At 53.8% G+C, this 16914-nt stretch overlaps 1 protein-coding gene across 5 annotated transcripts in view; it reads left to right on the top strand.

The window, feature by feature from the left end:
- The window catches only part of ZC3H3 (zinc finger CCCH-type containing 3), a 67482-nt gene extending 53338 nt beyond the window's left edge, over positions 1 to 14144 (top strand). The window contains exons 10-13 of one of the 5 annotated variants that reach the window (XM_081116530.1): positions 10740 to 10924; positions 11594 to 11689; positions 11907 to 11973; positions 13655 to 14144. In XM_081116530.1, the coding sequence (XP_080972656.1) occupies positions 10740 to 10924; positions 11594 to 11689; positions 11907 to 11973; positions 13655 to 13846 (540 nt within the window). In that variant the 3' untranslated portion in view covers positions 13847 to 14144. Of the gene's footprint in view, positions 1 to 10739; positions 10925 to 11593; positions 11974 to 13654 lie in introns of all 5 variants that reach the window. The other 4 variants (XM_081116531.1, XM_081116529.1, XM_081116532.1 and 1 more) reach the window with 4 other exon arrangements.
- Positions 14145 to 16914: the final 2770 nt, after the last annotated feature.

The raw sequence follows: 16914 nt of genomic DNA, 5'->3' as shown, positions 1-16914 counted from the left end.
GTTGGCCCCTTCCTGCCACTAGGCTGAGACCTAGGGACCTGACCAGAGTGGACAAGACACCTGGAAGGACTCCCGGGCCCAGGTCAGGGGGTTGGGCAGGACCCCCACGGAGGATGTGGATGATTATTGTAAAACATTACAATTTAAATGAAATATCAAAGCTATATTTAAGTTGTGCTTCTATTAGTGGAAGTGCTTACTGAGCCCCTTTTGGTGTGTGGGCACTGCGTGGCCGCCACATGATGGATAGCGGCTCATAACTATATATGGGAAAGCGCTGAGCAGGCCGCAGCGGCGGGCGGTGGTAGCCCGGGCCTGGGAGGGTTAACTTGATTCTCTAAATAATATAAAAAGTGCTGCGTGGGCACCTCGCGCCTGGAGTACAAGTCCTCGAATGGGCCCCAGAGAGTTTATAATATCCCCCTGAATCAAGTGGGATTGTTAACCTTGCTTCCTGAGGCAGCAGCTTGTTAAGAGGTGCATCTCCCTTTTCTTGTGAAAAATTTAGGCTGGGAGGAAATCTCCGCTCCTTCCCCAGCCCTCCAGCTCTCTGGACTGTTGGGACTCTGACCACTAGGGTCTGATAACTGGCGTCACAATGAGGGTGCTTTCTCCCTGCCGACGCCGTGGGCTCCCCTTGATCACTTGATGTGGTGTTAGCCGAGCTGCCCCATGTGTCTCCTTTCTGCTTAATGCGTGTGTCGTGTGTTAGGGGAGAGACTCCGAAAAGCCCACCTCTCCCACCGCTCTTGCAGCTGCTCACCTGTCCTCCGTGCATGCCCTGCCATCATCTCTCCTTTGCTTCCTGGTGGCACTAAGGGAAGAAGCTCAGCCTGCCTGCCCTCTGCCTCCTGGGTTATGGGTTTGCATCAGTGTGGACTCCATGGGTTACAGTCCATTACTGTCCCTGTCTACTCTAAGGCGCATGCGGCCCCGCCTTGCTTTTGGGGAACTGCAGGGCGCTGCAAGTTCACCTGGCTCTCCCGCTCCAGCCCTGCACCCTCCAGCCCTGCATTAGCCGCTCCCCCTTGGGCCTGGCTCCTTTCCTTGTGTTTAAAACCCTCAGTCTGGGGGTCCGGTGCTCACTGCCCTCCCAGTGCACAGAGCTGGCACATATCCAGCTCTATATGTGAATGAATCCCATGGCCACCTCAGCACAGAAACCCTGAGGTGACACTGGCACTCCCACTGCAACTGCAGCCCAGCCTTGTCCTCCCTCCGTCCTCCCTGGACTTCCTTATTTCCCCATGCTGCCTACAGGAGGCTCCCAGCAGTGAGCTAAGCTGCTAGGGATGTCCTCCTCTCTGCGGCTGGCCTGTCCCCTTGCAGAAGCTCTTGTGTCCTCTGGATGTCATTCTCTGCTTTTGGGATCACAGACAGCATTTCCCTTCTGTCACCACCTGGTAATTTTACCCTTAGGTCAAAATCCTTACTAATTTTGGGGGCAGAGTTCTTCCATTTTCACCCTGTGAGTCTTTGTTCCAGGATCTACCCCCACCCAAGGCCACAGGGACCCTCCTCATCTTTTCTCATGTGGCTTTGCAGGCCGAGTGGAGGCAGGCGTGATGTGGGCTCTGAGGTGGGCCCAGGCCCCAGTCCCACCTGCCCCTGCTATGTGGAGCCATGTGGAGCCATGAGTCCCTCTGGGCCTCAGTTTCCTTTTACTTAGACTGGGGCATGGCAGAACCTGCCATGTGGGGGTCGGCAGCCTTTGCGCAGGTGCTGGGGTGAGGAGAAGGCATGGCATCTGCTGCTGTTAGCTGTCATCCAGTCTAGGGCTGCATGTAGCTTTCTCACATAGTGAGCCCTTCGCCCAAACTGTATATGAACTGTTTATTCTTTTCTCTCTGATTCATGATGCCAATTTTTTAAAAGCTCCTTTTTTGAGGTGCACTTTACATACCGTCTGATTTATCCAGTGCATGACGCAGTGGTCTTGGTAGACTTAGAAAGTTGTGCAACTGTCACCATGATCGCTTTAGAACATTTCTACCACTCCATCTCTGCCCCAGCCTGGCCTGCAACACCGGTCTGCCTGCTGTGTCTGTGAATTGTCTTTTCAGGGCAGTTCGTGTGTTCGATTCTACGACACACAAACTTTTGTGTCTAGCTTCTCTGATTTAGCAGGTTTTTGGGGGGGTCACTGTGTTGTGGTCTCAGGACTGCATTCCTTTTTATGGCTGAACAGTGCTCCTTGGCAGAGAGACCACAGTCTGTCTGTCCTTTCATCAGTGGATGGGCATCAGGTTTCCAGTTTGTCGCTGTTTTGAATTGTCCTGCTGTGAACATTTGTGTACAAGTCTCTGTATGGACGTAGGTTTTGGCTCTCGGACAGATACCTCACCGTGGAATTGCTGGAGTGTGTGGTGATTCTACGCTTAGCTTTTTAGGACCTGCCACCTGCTCTCTGTAGTGATTGTACCATTGACATCTCCGCAGCAGCGTACAGGCCGCGGCTCTGCACATCCTCGCTGGGGCTTTGTTACCTTACCTTTTTTAAACAGCATCCTAGTGGAGGCTCTGTTGAGGCTTCGATTTGCATTTCCCTGAGGACTAGCCATGCTGAGCATCTTTGCATGTGCTTATTGGTCATTAGTGTGTCCTCTTTGGAGAAATGTCTATTCAAGTCCTTTGCCCATTTTTGAATTGGAAATTAGCATATTCTAGAAATTAACATCTTATCAGAGACATGATGTCAGAATATTTTCTCCTGTTCAGTGAGCTGTCTTGTCACTCTCTCGATGTCATCCTGAGATGCACAGTTTGTCTATTGTTGCTTTTGCCTCCTGTGCTTTTGGCGTCATATCCAATACATTTTTGTCAAATTCAATGTCATGAAACTTTCCCCTTGTTTTTCCTTGTGAGAGTTTTGTAGTTTTAGCCCTAAAGTTTACGTCTTTGATCCATTTTGAGTTAATTTGTGTCTGTGGTGTTAGCTGTGGGCCCAGCCTCATTCTCTTGCACATGGATGTCCAGTTGTCCAGCACTGTTTGCTGAAAAGGCTGTTCTTCCCCCACTGACTGGTCATGGCACCCTTGCCGAGAGTCTATTGACCATGTATGTGGGGGCTTATTTCTGGGTTCTCTGTTCTATTCCATTGGCCTTTGTGTCTGTCCTTATGCCAGTGTTTATTACTACAGCTTTATAATAAGTTCAGAAGTCACAAAATGTCAGTCCTTCAAACTTGGTTCTTTTTCTCAAGATTGTTTGGACTATTCAGGGATCCTTGAGATTCCCTATGAATTTTTTTGGATGGGTTTTTCATTTCTCTGAAAAAGGTAAAAATAAAAGAAGACGTTTGGGATTTTGCTGGGGTTGCACTGAATCTGTAGGTCACTACGGGTGGCATCTTACAGCAGCAGGTCTTCCGATCCACAAGCAAGGCGTGTCCCATTTATGTAGATCTTCTTTAATTTCTCTCAGCAATGTTTTGTAGTTTTCAGTGTACAAGTCTTTTGCCTCCTTGGTTAAGTTTATTCCTAAGTATTATAAGTGAAAGTTTTAAAATTTCCTTTTTAGGTTGTTCATTGCAAGTGTATAATAATGTAATTGTCTTTGTGTGTTGATTTTATATCCTGGAATTTTGCTGAGTTAATTTTTAAAAATTCAGATTGCACTTTATTTTTTTAAATTTAGAAGTCCATATTAAGCCCAGCCAGTATGGCTCAGCGGTTGAGTATCGATCTATGATCCAGAAGATCGAGGTTTGATTCCCGGGAGGTCAGGGCACATGCCTGGGTTTCTAGCTTGATCCCCAGTAGGGGGCATGCAGGAGGCAGCCTATCAATGACTCTTATCATTGATGTTTCTGTCACACTCTCTCCCTCTCCCTTCCTCTCTTCGAAATCAATAAAGACGTATTTTAAAAAATTAAAATAAAACAAAAGTCCAGATTAAGCAGTGGCAAAGGGGCCACCTTCATGAGGATCCCTTAGCTGAATGAGGGCAGGGGCATCAGTACCAGTTCCCCCATTCTGGGGTGCAGAAATTCGAGGGCCACAGGCAGAAGGCCCTCGCCTAAGCATGAGAGCATGTACTGCAGCATATCTGCTTGTTTGGGACACTTGTGGTCAGCACCTTCGAGGAGTCCCTCCCAATGTGTCAAGTGTTGGTTTTCACTGCCCTGTGTCCTGGGGCAGATCCTGGAAAGCCACTGTAGCCTTTGGCACCCTCCCTACCACCAGTATTGAGAGCTGCTCTTGGTCCCCTTGTGTCCTGGGTTATGCTGTCCATGGGTGGTGTTCCCACATCCCTGTAGTATGACATGCCCTGTGAGGCCATAGGGTTCTATGTGTGTTGTGCATGGCAGGTGACTTTTCTGGATTTGGGGTGCTGGGGAGGTTGAAAGCTAGGGCATGGTGTAGAATAATTTTAGGGGGCTGGAGCTCCCAAGGTGCAGATTCAGGCCTGGCCCCAAAGGGTGGACCCCCATCCCTCCTCCACGGGATAGGGGCCACGACCAGAGCTTGGTCTTCTCTGGATCCCCACAGGGCTAACACCTTCATAGGTGCTCACAGGTGACCTGGGCCAGGATCTCCTTGAGGATGAGCTTCTCATGTTGGGTGGGGTTGCACTCAATGGCTCTGTGCAGTCTGGAGTTGTTGCTGCAGCGCCAGTGTCTGCCACTCCTGCGGTGCCACCTCCTGCTCCGGGTGCTCATGCTCTCTTCACTGCTGGTGTGCCCACAGCTCCTTCATGTACTACTGCTGCATCTCCCGTATGGCCTTGTCCAGATACCATTGCTTCTCTGTGGGCTGCAGTTTGCTCCACTCCACACCCAACATCTTAGTGATTTCAGGAAAGGGCAGGTCCAGGTGACACATGCGAATGTGCTCACACCACTCATTCAGGAAGCACACGTAGCCAGTGACAGGTGCTTTGGAACCATTTGGTAGGCTCTCCTTTTGTGTCTTTCCCAGCTCCTCATGGGACCCTTCTCGCTGGCTCACAGGCCCTCACCCACTCTTGCTTGACAGCAACCACAAAGCCCCCATACTGTCCAGGAGCCTTGATACCCGCAGGCCTGGAGTCACTGGAACACCAGTCACCCCCCAACCCCCACCCCTACATCGGGGCTGGCAGAGATGGGGCCTGAGTCCTGGGAGCAGGGGTCTCTAGGGGGCAGGGTCTGGGGGTCAGATCAGGAGCACTAAAGGAGCCCGTAGGGACCTCTGGGAGAGACTGAAGCCACCGGATTCCAGGGTCACCCCCACCCATCATCCCCGGCTACAGATAAGGCAGCAGCAAAGGAATCCAATCCCTGTAAGGGAGGCCTAGTAGGGACCCCTGGGAGGAACTGGAGCCTGGGTGTGGGGAGAAGCCCATGAGGGCCCCAGGGGACTGCCTGCCCTGGTGGTGGGGAGTCAAGACCCTGGGGAATGGAGTCAAGGAGCTCCAACAAGGTGGGCAGAGGCTGAGCTGCAGCCCCGACAGGGTTGTGGGAGGGGACGCCAGGCTGCTAGGGACTGTGGGACTTGGCGGCTCCTGGCTACACCTAGAACGCAGACCCGTGGCTGAGTAAGGGGCTTCCAAGCCAACCACAGCAGGGCCATCTGGAGAGCCCCAGAATGCCGGGTGCAGAGCACTTGGGGGGCTAGATCCAGGGCCTTGGAGGGCTTCCAGGACAGGCACCCCAGGGATCCTTTGTTGGGCAATCAGCCCCCAGGAGGCCCCTGGTCCTCCCAACCTGGCCTGTCAGCAGCCAGTCCCAATCCCTATACCCACGCACTGCTGGCTCCTTGCAGGGAGGGCCCGGAGTTCTTCGGCTATTTTCTGAATTTATTTATTGGCACTAACATTTTTTATTTTAAATATATCTTTATTGATTTCGGAGAGAGGAAGGGAGAAAGAGAGATAGAAACATCAACGATAAGAGAGTCATTGATCGGCTACCTCCTGCACTGCCCCAACTGGGGATTGAACCTGCAACCAGGGCATGTGCCCTGACCGGGAATTAAACCGCAATCTCCTGGATCATAGGTCAATGCTGAACTGCTGGGCCATGCCCGGCTGGGTGGCACTAACAATTTTTTTGTGGATTCTTCATCTGCTAACAGGTAATTTTTTTCCCTTTTTATTTGGAAGCCTGTTACTTTATTTTTTTAACCTATTTTTGCCTAGTTGCTCTGCGAGAATGTCCAGTACTGTGTTAAATAAAAGTGGCAAAAGGGGGCACCATTGTCTGGTTCATCACCTTAGAGAAAAAGCTTCCAGTCTTCTACCACTGAGCATGAAGCTTATCCTAGATGGTCTTTATCATGTTGAAGATGTTCCCTTTCTACAGGTGTCTAGTTTATTTGGTGTTTTTATCAAAAAAGGTGTTGAATCTTGTCAAATCATTTTGCCTCAATTGAGATGATTATGTGTTCTTTCCCCCTTCACTTTATTAAGGTGGTCAATCTATCTTATTGACCACATTGAATCACAGTTATATTGATTGGTTTTTTGGATGTTGAACCATCCTTGCATTCTGAGAGTAATTCTGAATTGGTCATGATATATAATCCTTCTAAAATGCTGCTCAGTTCAGTTTTCTAGTATTTTGTTGAGGATTTTTGCATCTGTTGGCACAAGGAATGTTAATCTGTAATTTCCTTTTCTTATAGTATCTTTATCTGGTTTTGGTATCAAGGTAAGTCTAGCTTCACAGATTGCTTTGGCTGTTCAGAGTTAGGAAGAAGCACCTCCTCTTCAGAGTTTTGGAGAATTTGAGCAGAATGGGTGTTTAACTCTTTACATGTGCAGTGGAATTCACCATCTGGTGGCAGGCCTTTCTTTGTTCAGAGGTTTTTGATACTGATTCAGCCTCCTTACTGTACATAGGTCTAATCAGGTTCTCTGTTTCTTCTTGAGTCAGTTTTGGTGGACTGTGTATTAGAGGAGCTGGCCCATTTAATCTAAGTTGTTAAATGTATGTGAGTAGAGTTGTTGAAGTATGCCCTAATGTCTGCAAGTATGTCCCCGACGTCTGCAAAGTCTGTCATGACCCCTGTGTCACTTGCTATTGGAAATTTATGACTTTTCTCTTTTTTCTTTGTCTGTTTTGCCAGAGGTTTATTAATACATGGTGGGGCAAAAGTAGGTTTACAGTTGTTCATATGGAAAATACAATAATTAATAAATTGTAATATAAGAATAAACTCTGTGTTTTGCAGACTCACAACTGTAAATCTACTTTTGCCCCACCCTGTGTTAATCTTTTCAGAGAGCCAGCTCTTTGTTTCATTGATTTTTCTCCAATTGTTTTTCTCTTATTTTACTGATTTCTGCTCTTATCATTATTGTTCCCCGGAGGCACCATTCATTTTTTGTTTCTTTTAATGTATTTTTATTGATTGCAGAGAGAGGGAGAAACATCAATGATGAGAGAGAACCATTGATTGGTTGTCTCCTGCACGCCCCTGCCTGGGGATCTAGCCCACAACCTGGGGACGAACTCTGACCAGGAATTGAACCATGATCTCCTGGATCCTAGGTCGATCGATGCTCAACCACTGAGCCACGCCCAGCTGGGCCACCATTCATTTTTTAAAGTCTGTTTCCCTCTGTTGCTTAGATTGGTTAATTTTGCTAATCCTGACTTCCATTTCACCAATTCTTTCTTCTCTCCCCTCCATTCTGTTATTGCGCCCATAAACTGAGATTTTATTTCAGTTACTGTATTTTTCAGTTCTAAAATTTCCATTATATTCTCTTTGTTGAGACTCTGTGCTTTTGTTAGGTCAAGACTACTTGTAATCGCGCGTTGAAGAGTATTTATGATTCTGCTTTAACGTCTTTGTCAGGCTGTATTTGCACCTCCTGGGCACTGACCAATTGTCCGTCCAGTTTGAAGTCTTCCTTATTCTTGTTATGATGAGTCATTTTCTGTTGAAACCTGGAAGTTTTGGCTGTTATGTAATGAGAGTCTGGATCTTATTAAACCTTCTGTTTCAGCTGGTTTCCTCTGACACGACGCCAACAAGGGGGTGGGGAGAGTGGAGGCACAAAGCTGCCGCCCCACTAAGCCTCTGTTGACACCTGAGGAGGGGTGTCCCTGTTACTCCTGGGTGAGGTGGCCATATATACTTCCCACTGAGTCTCCCCTGGAGCCACTCTAGCCTGGGGGCTAGTGGTAGGGGGCATACCAGTGGCCAAGGCTCCCACTTGCCTTTGCTATCCTGGGTGGGTGGCACCACAGCGTCTGAGGTGTCTGGCTGGGCCAGGTCATTTCTTGTCTTGACTGACCCTTATCTGTACCTGTTCACGCTCCAGGTTGTAGCTTTTTCAGCTCCAGGTCAGGGTGACGAGGCAAAAGGAAGTCCTGAGACCCACCCCAGTGTCCCTCCTCAGACCCCAGGTTCCTTGCGGTCTGCCTTCTCTCCACCTTTCAGAATCCCCGTATAGGTGTTATATGTGCATTGCCCAGTGGAAGAACAGAGCAGAGCACATCTGCTCTGTCTTCCAGGAGACACAGTCCCTTCTCTTTCTCATTGTGTCAGTTTTGGCTTATTTTTCTTGGAATTGATCTCTCTCTCTCTCTCTCTCTTTTTTTTTTTTGATATGTCTTTATTGATTTCAGAGAGAGGAAGGGAGAGGGAGAGAGAAACATCAGTGATGAGCTGCCTCCTGCACGCCCCCTACTGGGGATCGGGCCCACAACCCGAGCATGTGCCCTGACTGGGAATCGAACCGCGATCTCCTGGATCCTAGGTCCATGCTCAACTGCTGCGCCACACCGACTGGGCAGAATTGATCTCTTTTTTGTAGGGTTTCAATGTGCTCGTGTACAGCTGTGGGTGTCACGTTCTCTGTTGCATTTTGACCTTTTCCGTCTGTATTTAACTTGCATCTCCTTGCCTTCTTTCTGGGCCATCTTGCCAGAGTCTTGCCCTCTGTCCTTTTCAGACTCTTGGGACCCCACTCTTGCAATCAGTTCCTGTCACTCCTTTGATGCCCTAAAGCATGAACCCAGCCCGGCACCTGGACTGGGGTCCTCAGCCTCTACCCTGCTGCCTCCTTTGTCAGCTTGTACACTACTGGGGGTGGGGCACAGAGTGCTTATCAGTTACTGTGTTCAATAGACTTACTACTTTGTAGTAATTGTAGATTTGCCGGAAAAATGCAAAGATAGTGCAGAGTCCCTGTGCACCCTTCCCCCAGCCTCCATGCTGTTAGTATCTCACATAAACGCGCCTACCGAACCTGAGACGCTAACATTGGTGCATTACTGCCAGCTTAAGTGCAGGCTTTGTTTGGGTTTTACCTGGTCTTTTCTAATCTACGAGCTGCTCTGGCGGCATCCACAGATTTCACAGTGTTGTTCTGTTCTCTTCAGTGGGTTCTAAATGTTGTAGAACTTTCATGAATTATTTACCAGTGACCTTAATTTCCAGATCTTTGGGGTTTTCTGTTAGGTTTCTGCTCTTTCATCAGTGTGCTTGGTCTAGAGGAAGCTCTCAGGCCTTAGAAATCTGGGACTTGTTTTGTGTCTGTGTGTTCTAAGATTTGCTGTCACTGTTTTACTTTACTGGTAGCGCCTAGATGATGTGAGAAAATTCTTTACATTCGATCCTACATTTTTGGTTGTTCTCGAGCAGAGGGTTAGTTCAGACCAGCACAGTCCAGTAGGAAGGGCAGCCAGATGTGAACCACACGTGGGATTTAAAATGTTCTACTAGCCACCTTTAAAAGGGGGGAAAAACAGCGACATGGATTTTATGGCATGCCACAGCGGGGCTGGCTGTTGGAGGGTGTGCTAGTAGTGGATCTGCCCTTATCTGGTGCTGGGCCCTTCCCACCCAGAGGTCTTTCCTGTCCCCTCCACCTGCCCAAACCACCCTCCTTCCCCAGAATGCCTCACCCCCTGTTGCAGGTACCACAGCCACCCCGCCCTGATGTTTGGGTTTTAGGATCCTGTGTTACAGGCCAGGCCCTGTGCAGGCAGGCTTCGGCTCCAAGGAGAAGGAGTGACAGAGACAGCCTTAGCCTGAGCCTGCCTTCTGCTTGGGGCAGTGATGGGTCTGGCCACACAGGGACGAACTCGTGTGGGGTACAGTGGTCCAGGGCCCTATTAGCTCTAGCCTGCTTCCAAGCACCAATGTGACAGGCTTCTAGTCCCTTGGTGGCAGCCAGGGGGCCAGGTATGGGGACAATAATGGGCCAGTGTGCAGATCTTGCTCAGAGCATGAGGACTGAGTCCAGGAGGGAGGTTCCGGGCTGGAGGACGGGCTCCCCTGGCCATGGCCACTTTTATCCTGTACTGTGTTGGCATGTACCTTGGAGCACTGCGGCTGCTCTGGCACCACTGGTTTTAAGTTTGATTCTGGATGGGCTCAGCAGGATCTCTGCAGTGGTTCTCATCCAGGTCTGTTTCTCCATTGGGCCCCTGGCCGCCTGTCGCCTAGTCTACCATGAGGGGCAGTCAGGGTGTCCAGGCTCACAACATTCTGGGCCTGCCCACTTAGCCAGCTGCAGGGAATGGGGGAGAACAGAACCCCAGCCCCACCCATCCCATCCCCCACCCCATCCCATCTTCCTACAGGACTGACAGCTGTGGTCAGGAGGATGGGTTAACACCCAGGGAACCCCCACCCAGCCTGGCAGGACCCCCAGGCCAGGCCAGCCTGCCCCTGCCCTCAGTCCCAGCAGGGTGGTACCCTCGCCCCTCGGGTTCCTCGGGGCACATGTTACAGAAGGTGGGGCTGGCAGGCAGCTGTCCCAGTGCGGAGGCCACACCCAGCTGCGCCCTCTTCCCCCAGTGCAAGAAGAAGCACACACTGCTGTGCCCCGACTTCTCCCGCAGGGGCTCCTGCCCCCGGGGAGCCCAGTGCCAGCTGCTCCACCGCAACCAGAAGCGCCTCGGCCGCCGGGCAGCTGCGCCCCCAGCCCCAGAGCCCAGCAACGCGCCCCCTAGGAGCAGGGCCTCCGCCAGCCATGGGCCCAGGTGAGGGGGGAGTGGGTGCTGTGTGTGAGCTCTGGGTGGTCAGGAAGCAGCCCTCCCCACTCTGGGGACATTCAGGACTCTCTGGAGAGCCCCTGCACCCCACCCAGTTCTTTCGGCTTCAGACCCAACAGGAAGCCTCAGTCCAAAGTTGAGGATCAAGTGGCCTACAGAGGTGCCCCATCCCAGGTTCCAGGCTAGACAGAGCCAAGGGCATCCCTGGCCCAGACCAGCCTGTATGGTGCTGCCCAGCCCCTGCCCCATTAAGGAAGGTGGGGGATTTTCAGCCACTCTCTCCTACTCCCCAGGGGTGGGCAGGACCCATCCTGGGCCATGCTTACGGTTAGGGGCCCATTTTGTGCTTACCTGCCCTGTGAGTGTGGGAACCTGTGTGGACAAGGAGGGCACGTTCCGGAAGGCAAGGACAGGGTCAGGGTGTTGCCAGGGCTCACCAGTCCACGATGTCACCAGCTTGTCCTTGGGCCCTGAGGGCTGACCCTGAACCTGGATAGTGATGCCTCGTGGCTGCTGGGGCAGGAAGGGGTGGATGGGAGATGCTGGGAGCCTTGCCACTGGGACAGGCACCTTGCAGGTGGTTGGCCAGTGCCTCCAGACCCCCACCCTGCGGAGCAGCTGCCTACTCACACTTCTGCTCTCCCTTCTTTCCCGCAGGAAGTCCTCGGCTGCCCAGCGCCCCACCAGGCAGATACCCAGCTCCCCCACCTCTGTGGCTGCTGGCCAGGCCTCCCCTATCTCCTCCTCACGGGTGTTAGCTGCAGCTTCAGCCTGTCCCTTGTCATCGAAGGCCCCGTCCCCCTCCCCCCCCTCCTCCTCTCCCTCCCCCCCCTCTTCCCCCTCCCCCTCCTCCCCCTCCTCCCCCTATCTCTCCTTAGATGGGGAGGAGCTGTCTCTTCAGGAGGAGGCTGCCTCTCCGGTGATGGGCTCCAGCAGCCTCTCCAAGCTGCCTTCCTTCATCTCCCTGCAGTCCTCGCCGAGCCCAGGAGGCCAGCCCAGGGCCCAGACCCCCAGGAGCCCCTCCACCAAGGACTCAGGTAGGCAGCCGGTCCCCAGAGCCCAGTTCAGCATGCCAGAGGGTCTTTCAGCGGTCACCTCAGACCCACCAAGTCAGAATCTCCAGGTGGCCGGATGGCTCCGGAGAGCCCAAGGTGTGCACCTGCCACCACAGGGGCGGGGCACTGAGGTGCGAGCGCAGCAGAGGCACCCCAGCCGAGGGCTGATTTAATTAGAAAGCACCCATTTCTGTTAATTTGTTCTGGAAGATCGGCACACACTCCTGGAGAGAACAGATGCTCCCTTTCCCCGATGAGCATTTGGGGCTTGGTAAATGGCTCCACTCAGCCTTGTTTAGGAGAGAAAAGAGGATTTTATGGCTGCAAACGACCCTTTCTGTAAACATTTTACAGCTCTCCGCGCGTTTGAGTGACGATAAACCCCACGCAGCTCGGCGGGCTGCAAATTTGTGACCATACGGCCATCATTTTATTGTCATATTTCACGGTCGTAACGTTAATGGAAGATGCTTGCCGCAGCCTCCTCTAACAGCTCCGCTGAGCACGCTTAAACGCTGGCCACGGAGGGGCTGGGCCCACACCGACTCATCACAGCCCCCACTTCAGAGGCGAGAAGCTGGGCCTGGCCCTCCATCGGCCCCCCTAGGAGCAGGGCACCAGCGCTCTCGGTGTGGCTCACTGGGGTGGGGGCTCTGAGGTAGTCACCTTTCTTAATTTGTAAAGTCAGGAACCTGGCAGCCAACCCCAGAATCAGAGGAGACAGGTAGGGGCAAGGCCCAGGGAGGCTGCAGAGACCTCCCCTGGCCTGGGGGCCCCTATCAGCCTTCCTTCCCTGCTCAGGCCTTGCACTGCCTGGACAGGGCTGGGAACTTGGGGGGGCAGCAGAGGTGGACCTAGGAGCGCCCCAGGGCAAGAGGCCGGACTGCATCTGCCCCAGCTGCCACGTAGTAGGGTTCAAGTCTAGTGAGGCCACAGGCCTGGGGCCCCAGCTAACTGGGCCTGACTTTTGGGCTTTAGCTTAGCTGAGTAGGTTGCTGGGTCCTCAGCCCTGAAGGGAGCACCCAGGAGGAGAGGAGGGCTTGCAGGAGGCATGTAGATAGTGCCCTGCCTATGGGCAGCTGCACGGAGGCGCCTGTGATCCATGGGAACATGGTCTGTGAGATGGCTTCATGGGAAGAGACGCGTTGGTGCCCCATGAGTGTGGACACACAGGATGAGAGCCCCCTTGGACGTGACTCTCGGTCCTCTGGCTCCTTGCTCCTGACCACCAGCTGCCTCCCTGTGTCCCTGCACAGGGACCTTAGTGTCTCCTGCCCCACCCAGCCAACTGCTTGCACACACCCTAGCTTTTCCCTCGAATGCACTGGGTGGCCACCAGGTGTGCATCTGGCAGCCTTGTTCTGGGCGTGTACCTGGTGTTCTAGCTCAGCCTACAGACTGCTATGGCTCCCACCTGGGCCCATCCACTGCCAAGGGCCTACCCAGCCCACTGCTCCCCATCTCTCCTTGACCCCACGGGCTAGGCATGTGCCCGGCTAGACATCTGGACCCAAGGTGGCCTGTCTTAAGCTGCCGTCCCCCATTCCTAGTGCCCCCACTGTGCAGGCCTGGGCCACCAACTTGCCATCAGGAAGCTGTGGGGTGGGGGCATTCCTTCTGCCAGGGGGCTCCTGGCGCCTGACCTCTGCCCTTCTCGGAACAGGGAAACTTCTGCATATCAAACCCCGTCTGTGAGGGCCCAGGATGCCAGGCCACACCTACCTCAGCCCCTCATCCCTGGACAGGAAGGAGACTGCACCTGCCACCGCCCCAGAGGAGGGGCCGTCTGCCACCAAGCCACCTCTGGGGGCCTCAAAGCCATCACTCTGCCCACCTGTCTCTCAGCCTTCCTTGACCAGTGGGAGCCTAGGGCCTCACCCTCTCCCTTGGGCTGGGCCCCTGCCCGGCTGGCCCTTCTGCACCCCTCATCTCCCACCCTTGGGTCTTCAATCTCCCACCCAGAACATGCCCCCAACTTCCTGCTCTTAGGGATACCAGGCAGAGCTCATCCCCAGGCCCATCCCCGCTGTGGATGGGGCAGTGGTGGTCAATGCACCCCCAGCCCTCACCTAGGACTCCTGCCCAGGGAAGGGGCTGCCAGCCAGGCCTCCCTGCCAGCCATTTAAGTTCAGCAATAAAGGTTCTGTCCTACATCTGCTTAGCTGTCTGATTGTCACCACGCCACCAGCTCACAGGCATACGATGCCCACAGGTCCTCTGGATGCCCCTGCTGGGACCTGAAGGCCTGAGATTGAGAGATGCCCTGGAGAAGGTGAGAGGCTGGCCACAGACCACAGGGAGCTACACAGTCCCCTCCCCAGTAGTGTTTGCTCTGTCCTGCCTGCCCACCAGGCTCTAGACCTGAACAGTGCCAGGCAGGGCAAAGGTGCACCCTCTCACCCCAACTGCCTCTAGGCAGGATTGTTGACTTGTTCCTGCCTCCCTGAGATGGCTTAGAGGGTTGGGGGCAGCCTGTCCCCCATGGCCAAGCCAATGTGATTTGTGGGGAGAGGCCCAGAGTGAGCCCTGGGGCCATGGATGCAACAGGTTGGGGCCAGGGTCCCCCAAGCTAAGATCTTCTGGAGTCCCCTAGGCATCTCGAGAGTGGCTGGGCCAAGGCAGGGACCAGGGCAGGTTGGGGCAGCCTGAGAGCAAGCGGAGGCAGAGTGTTCAGGCTCATGCACCTCCCATGCTGGAGGTGTCTGCATTTCTAGAGGGACCCAGTGAGGCTTGGCTAAGGGTTGTGGCCTTACCTTGGGGGCCAGGGGCAGAGTCTGGTGTGACAGGGACTCTGGGAGGCCAAGGCCAAGCCTCAGAGGGCACAGGGCCTTTCAAGGTGTTGCCTCGTTCCCTGCAGAGGAGGGTAGGTGGTTCTACCTGGTGATCAGGAGCCGGCAGCCTCCCTCTGTATCAACTACGCCCTGTATCTCTGCCTAACCAAGCACCCTCAGGCTGTGGGTCCCTGGCCTAAAACCCCTCCCTCTGCCTGAAGTTGGGGTTGCTGTGCAGCCACTCATCCCACCTGCCCCTCTGGGCCCAGGTATAAGGGGCAGCCCTGTCCAAAGTTCAAGAACACAGGTTCGCCCTGGCTGGTTTGCTCAGTGGTTAGAGCGTTGGCCCTTGGACCAAAGTGTCCGGGTTCAATTCTAGCCAAGGGCATGCACCTCCGTTGTAGGCTCGATGCTCTGGCCCCAGGTCAGGGTGAGTGTGGGAGGCAACCAATCAATGTGTCTCACATCAATGTCTCTCTCTCCCCTTCCATACTCTGAAAAGCAATGGAAAAAGTATCCTTGGGTGAGTACTTAAGAAACAACTCAGGTCCCTCAGCCCAGCCCATGCTCAGGTGGGGCAGACACCCCACCCCCATGAGACCACAGAGGACCCAGGAGCTCTCTCCACCAGGCCCTGTGTGAGATGGGGTGTCTTCACACCAGCCCCAAAGGCGATGAGAACCAAGGCTGACCGCATGTCTCGATCAAGTAGAGGAGCTGTCTTAGGTCATTTGGTGGTTGTCACTGGTATACGGCCCAGGATCCCATGCTGATGTCCCTGGGGCCTGGTGAGTGACCATGGCCGCCACTACAGCTAATTTAGCAGGGTGATGGGTTCTGGAGTTACACCCGGCTGGGAAGACAGGGTCCCCACCCCATCAGGAAACAAAGCTCCCTGTGAACAGCTCACTTACCCTGGCCTGGCCCAAAGGCCACATGTTTGCAAGGCCGGTGTCCTCACCCAGCCACCCCTTCAGGCTGCCCCCCCTCCAGGCCCTCAGAAGTGTAGGGCGGCTTGGCCCATTAGGAGCCATGGGTCCTGACTCAGTGCCAACAAAGGGGGCTGTAGAACCTTTGGGATACCTCAGCCTCTTGCCTTTTCCTCCAGGGGCCCCCTTGATGCCCTTTTTAAAAATACTTTTATTGATTTCAGAGAGAGGACAGGAGAGGGAGAGAGGGAGAGAAACATCAACGATAAGCGAGTCATTGATCGGCTTCCTCCTGCACACCCCTGACTGAGGATCGAACCTGCAACCTGGGCATGTGGCCTGATCGGAAATTGAACTGTGATCTGGTTCATGGGTCGATGCTCAACCACTGAGCAACACCAGCCGGGCATCCCTTGATGCCCTTCTTGAGCTCTCTACAAAGAGTGAAGCTTTGACAATGGGAGGGGCTGGGGATAAATTCTACTTACTGCCTGGACAGACAAATGACAGGGACACAGTTGTTGGTTTGGCCTGATGGGAGCTGTGGACCCTCTCTGCACTCCCCTCCTCAGTAAGTGAGGGTACACATGCTTGCCCCTCAGGCTGCCAGGTGGGCACTAGCAGGTCAGGTGGGCAGGTGTGTCCACTGTGGGCAGCTGGACCATGCCTGCAGGACTCCCACTCTCCCCCCAGGACGACCGCTGCTCTCCAGAGTTAGCCCTAACAGCCCCACTCTTACTAGGGAGCCGCTCTACCCTCTCCTCCAGCAAGGCCAACGCTTTGGGGTTGCAAATAGTGAGGCCTGGTGGTAAAGGGAGTGGGACCAAGACCCACTGCCCATGCTGTAGGCCATCACCCAGAAGTAGCCAGTCAGCGGAGGCCAGCATGGAAGGCTTCGGAAGGGCTGGCACTCTGGGAGTGGGAGATGCCAGGCTGATGGCTGCCCTGTGCTCCTGGGCCCAGTGCCCACTGCCCCTCACTTCCTGTGACCCATTAGGAGACCTGCTTATCCTCAGACTCTGCCGGGTCAACATCCTTGCTCCTGGGTGGAAGCCAAACGTGCCTACTGGTCACTCTGGGCTCTTCTCGCCAAGAGGAAGCCAATGAAAACCCTTGGGGATGAAGGTGCAGGTCACCCCCCAACCCAGGCTAAAGGGGGGTACCGCAGACACTTCTCGCCCGGGAAGGGCCACCCCCTCCTCTGGATCCCACCATCCTCGCTG

Source organism: Miniopterus schreibersii (assembly GCF_964146895.1).
Source record: "Miniopterus schreibersii genome assembly, chromosome: 17".
Lineage (NCBI taxonomy): Eukaryota > Metazoa > Chordata > Mammalia > Chiroptera > Miniopteridae > Miniopterus > Miniopterus schreibersii.
The sequence above is the reverse complement of the archived record's forward strand: the minus strand, read 5'-3'. Positions and strand labels throughout refer to the sequence as shown.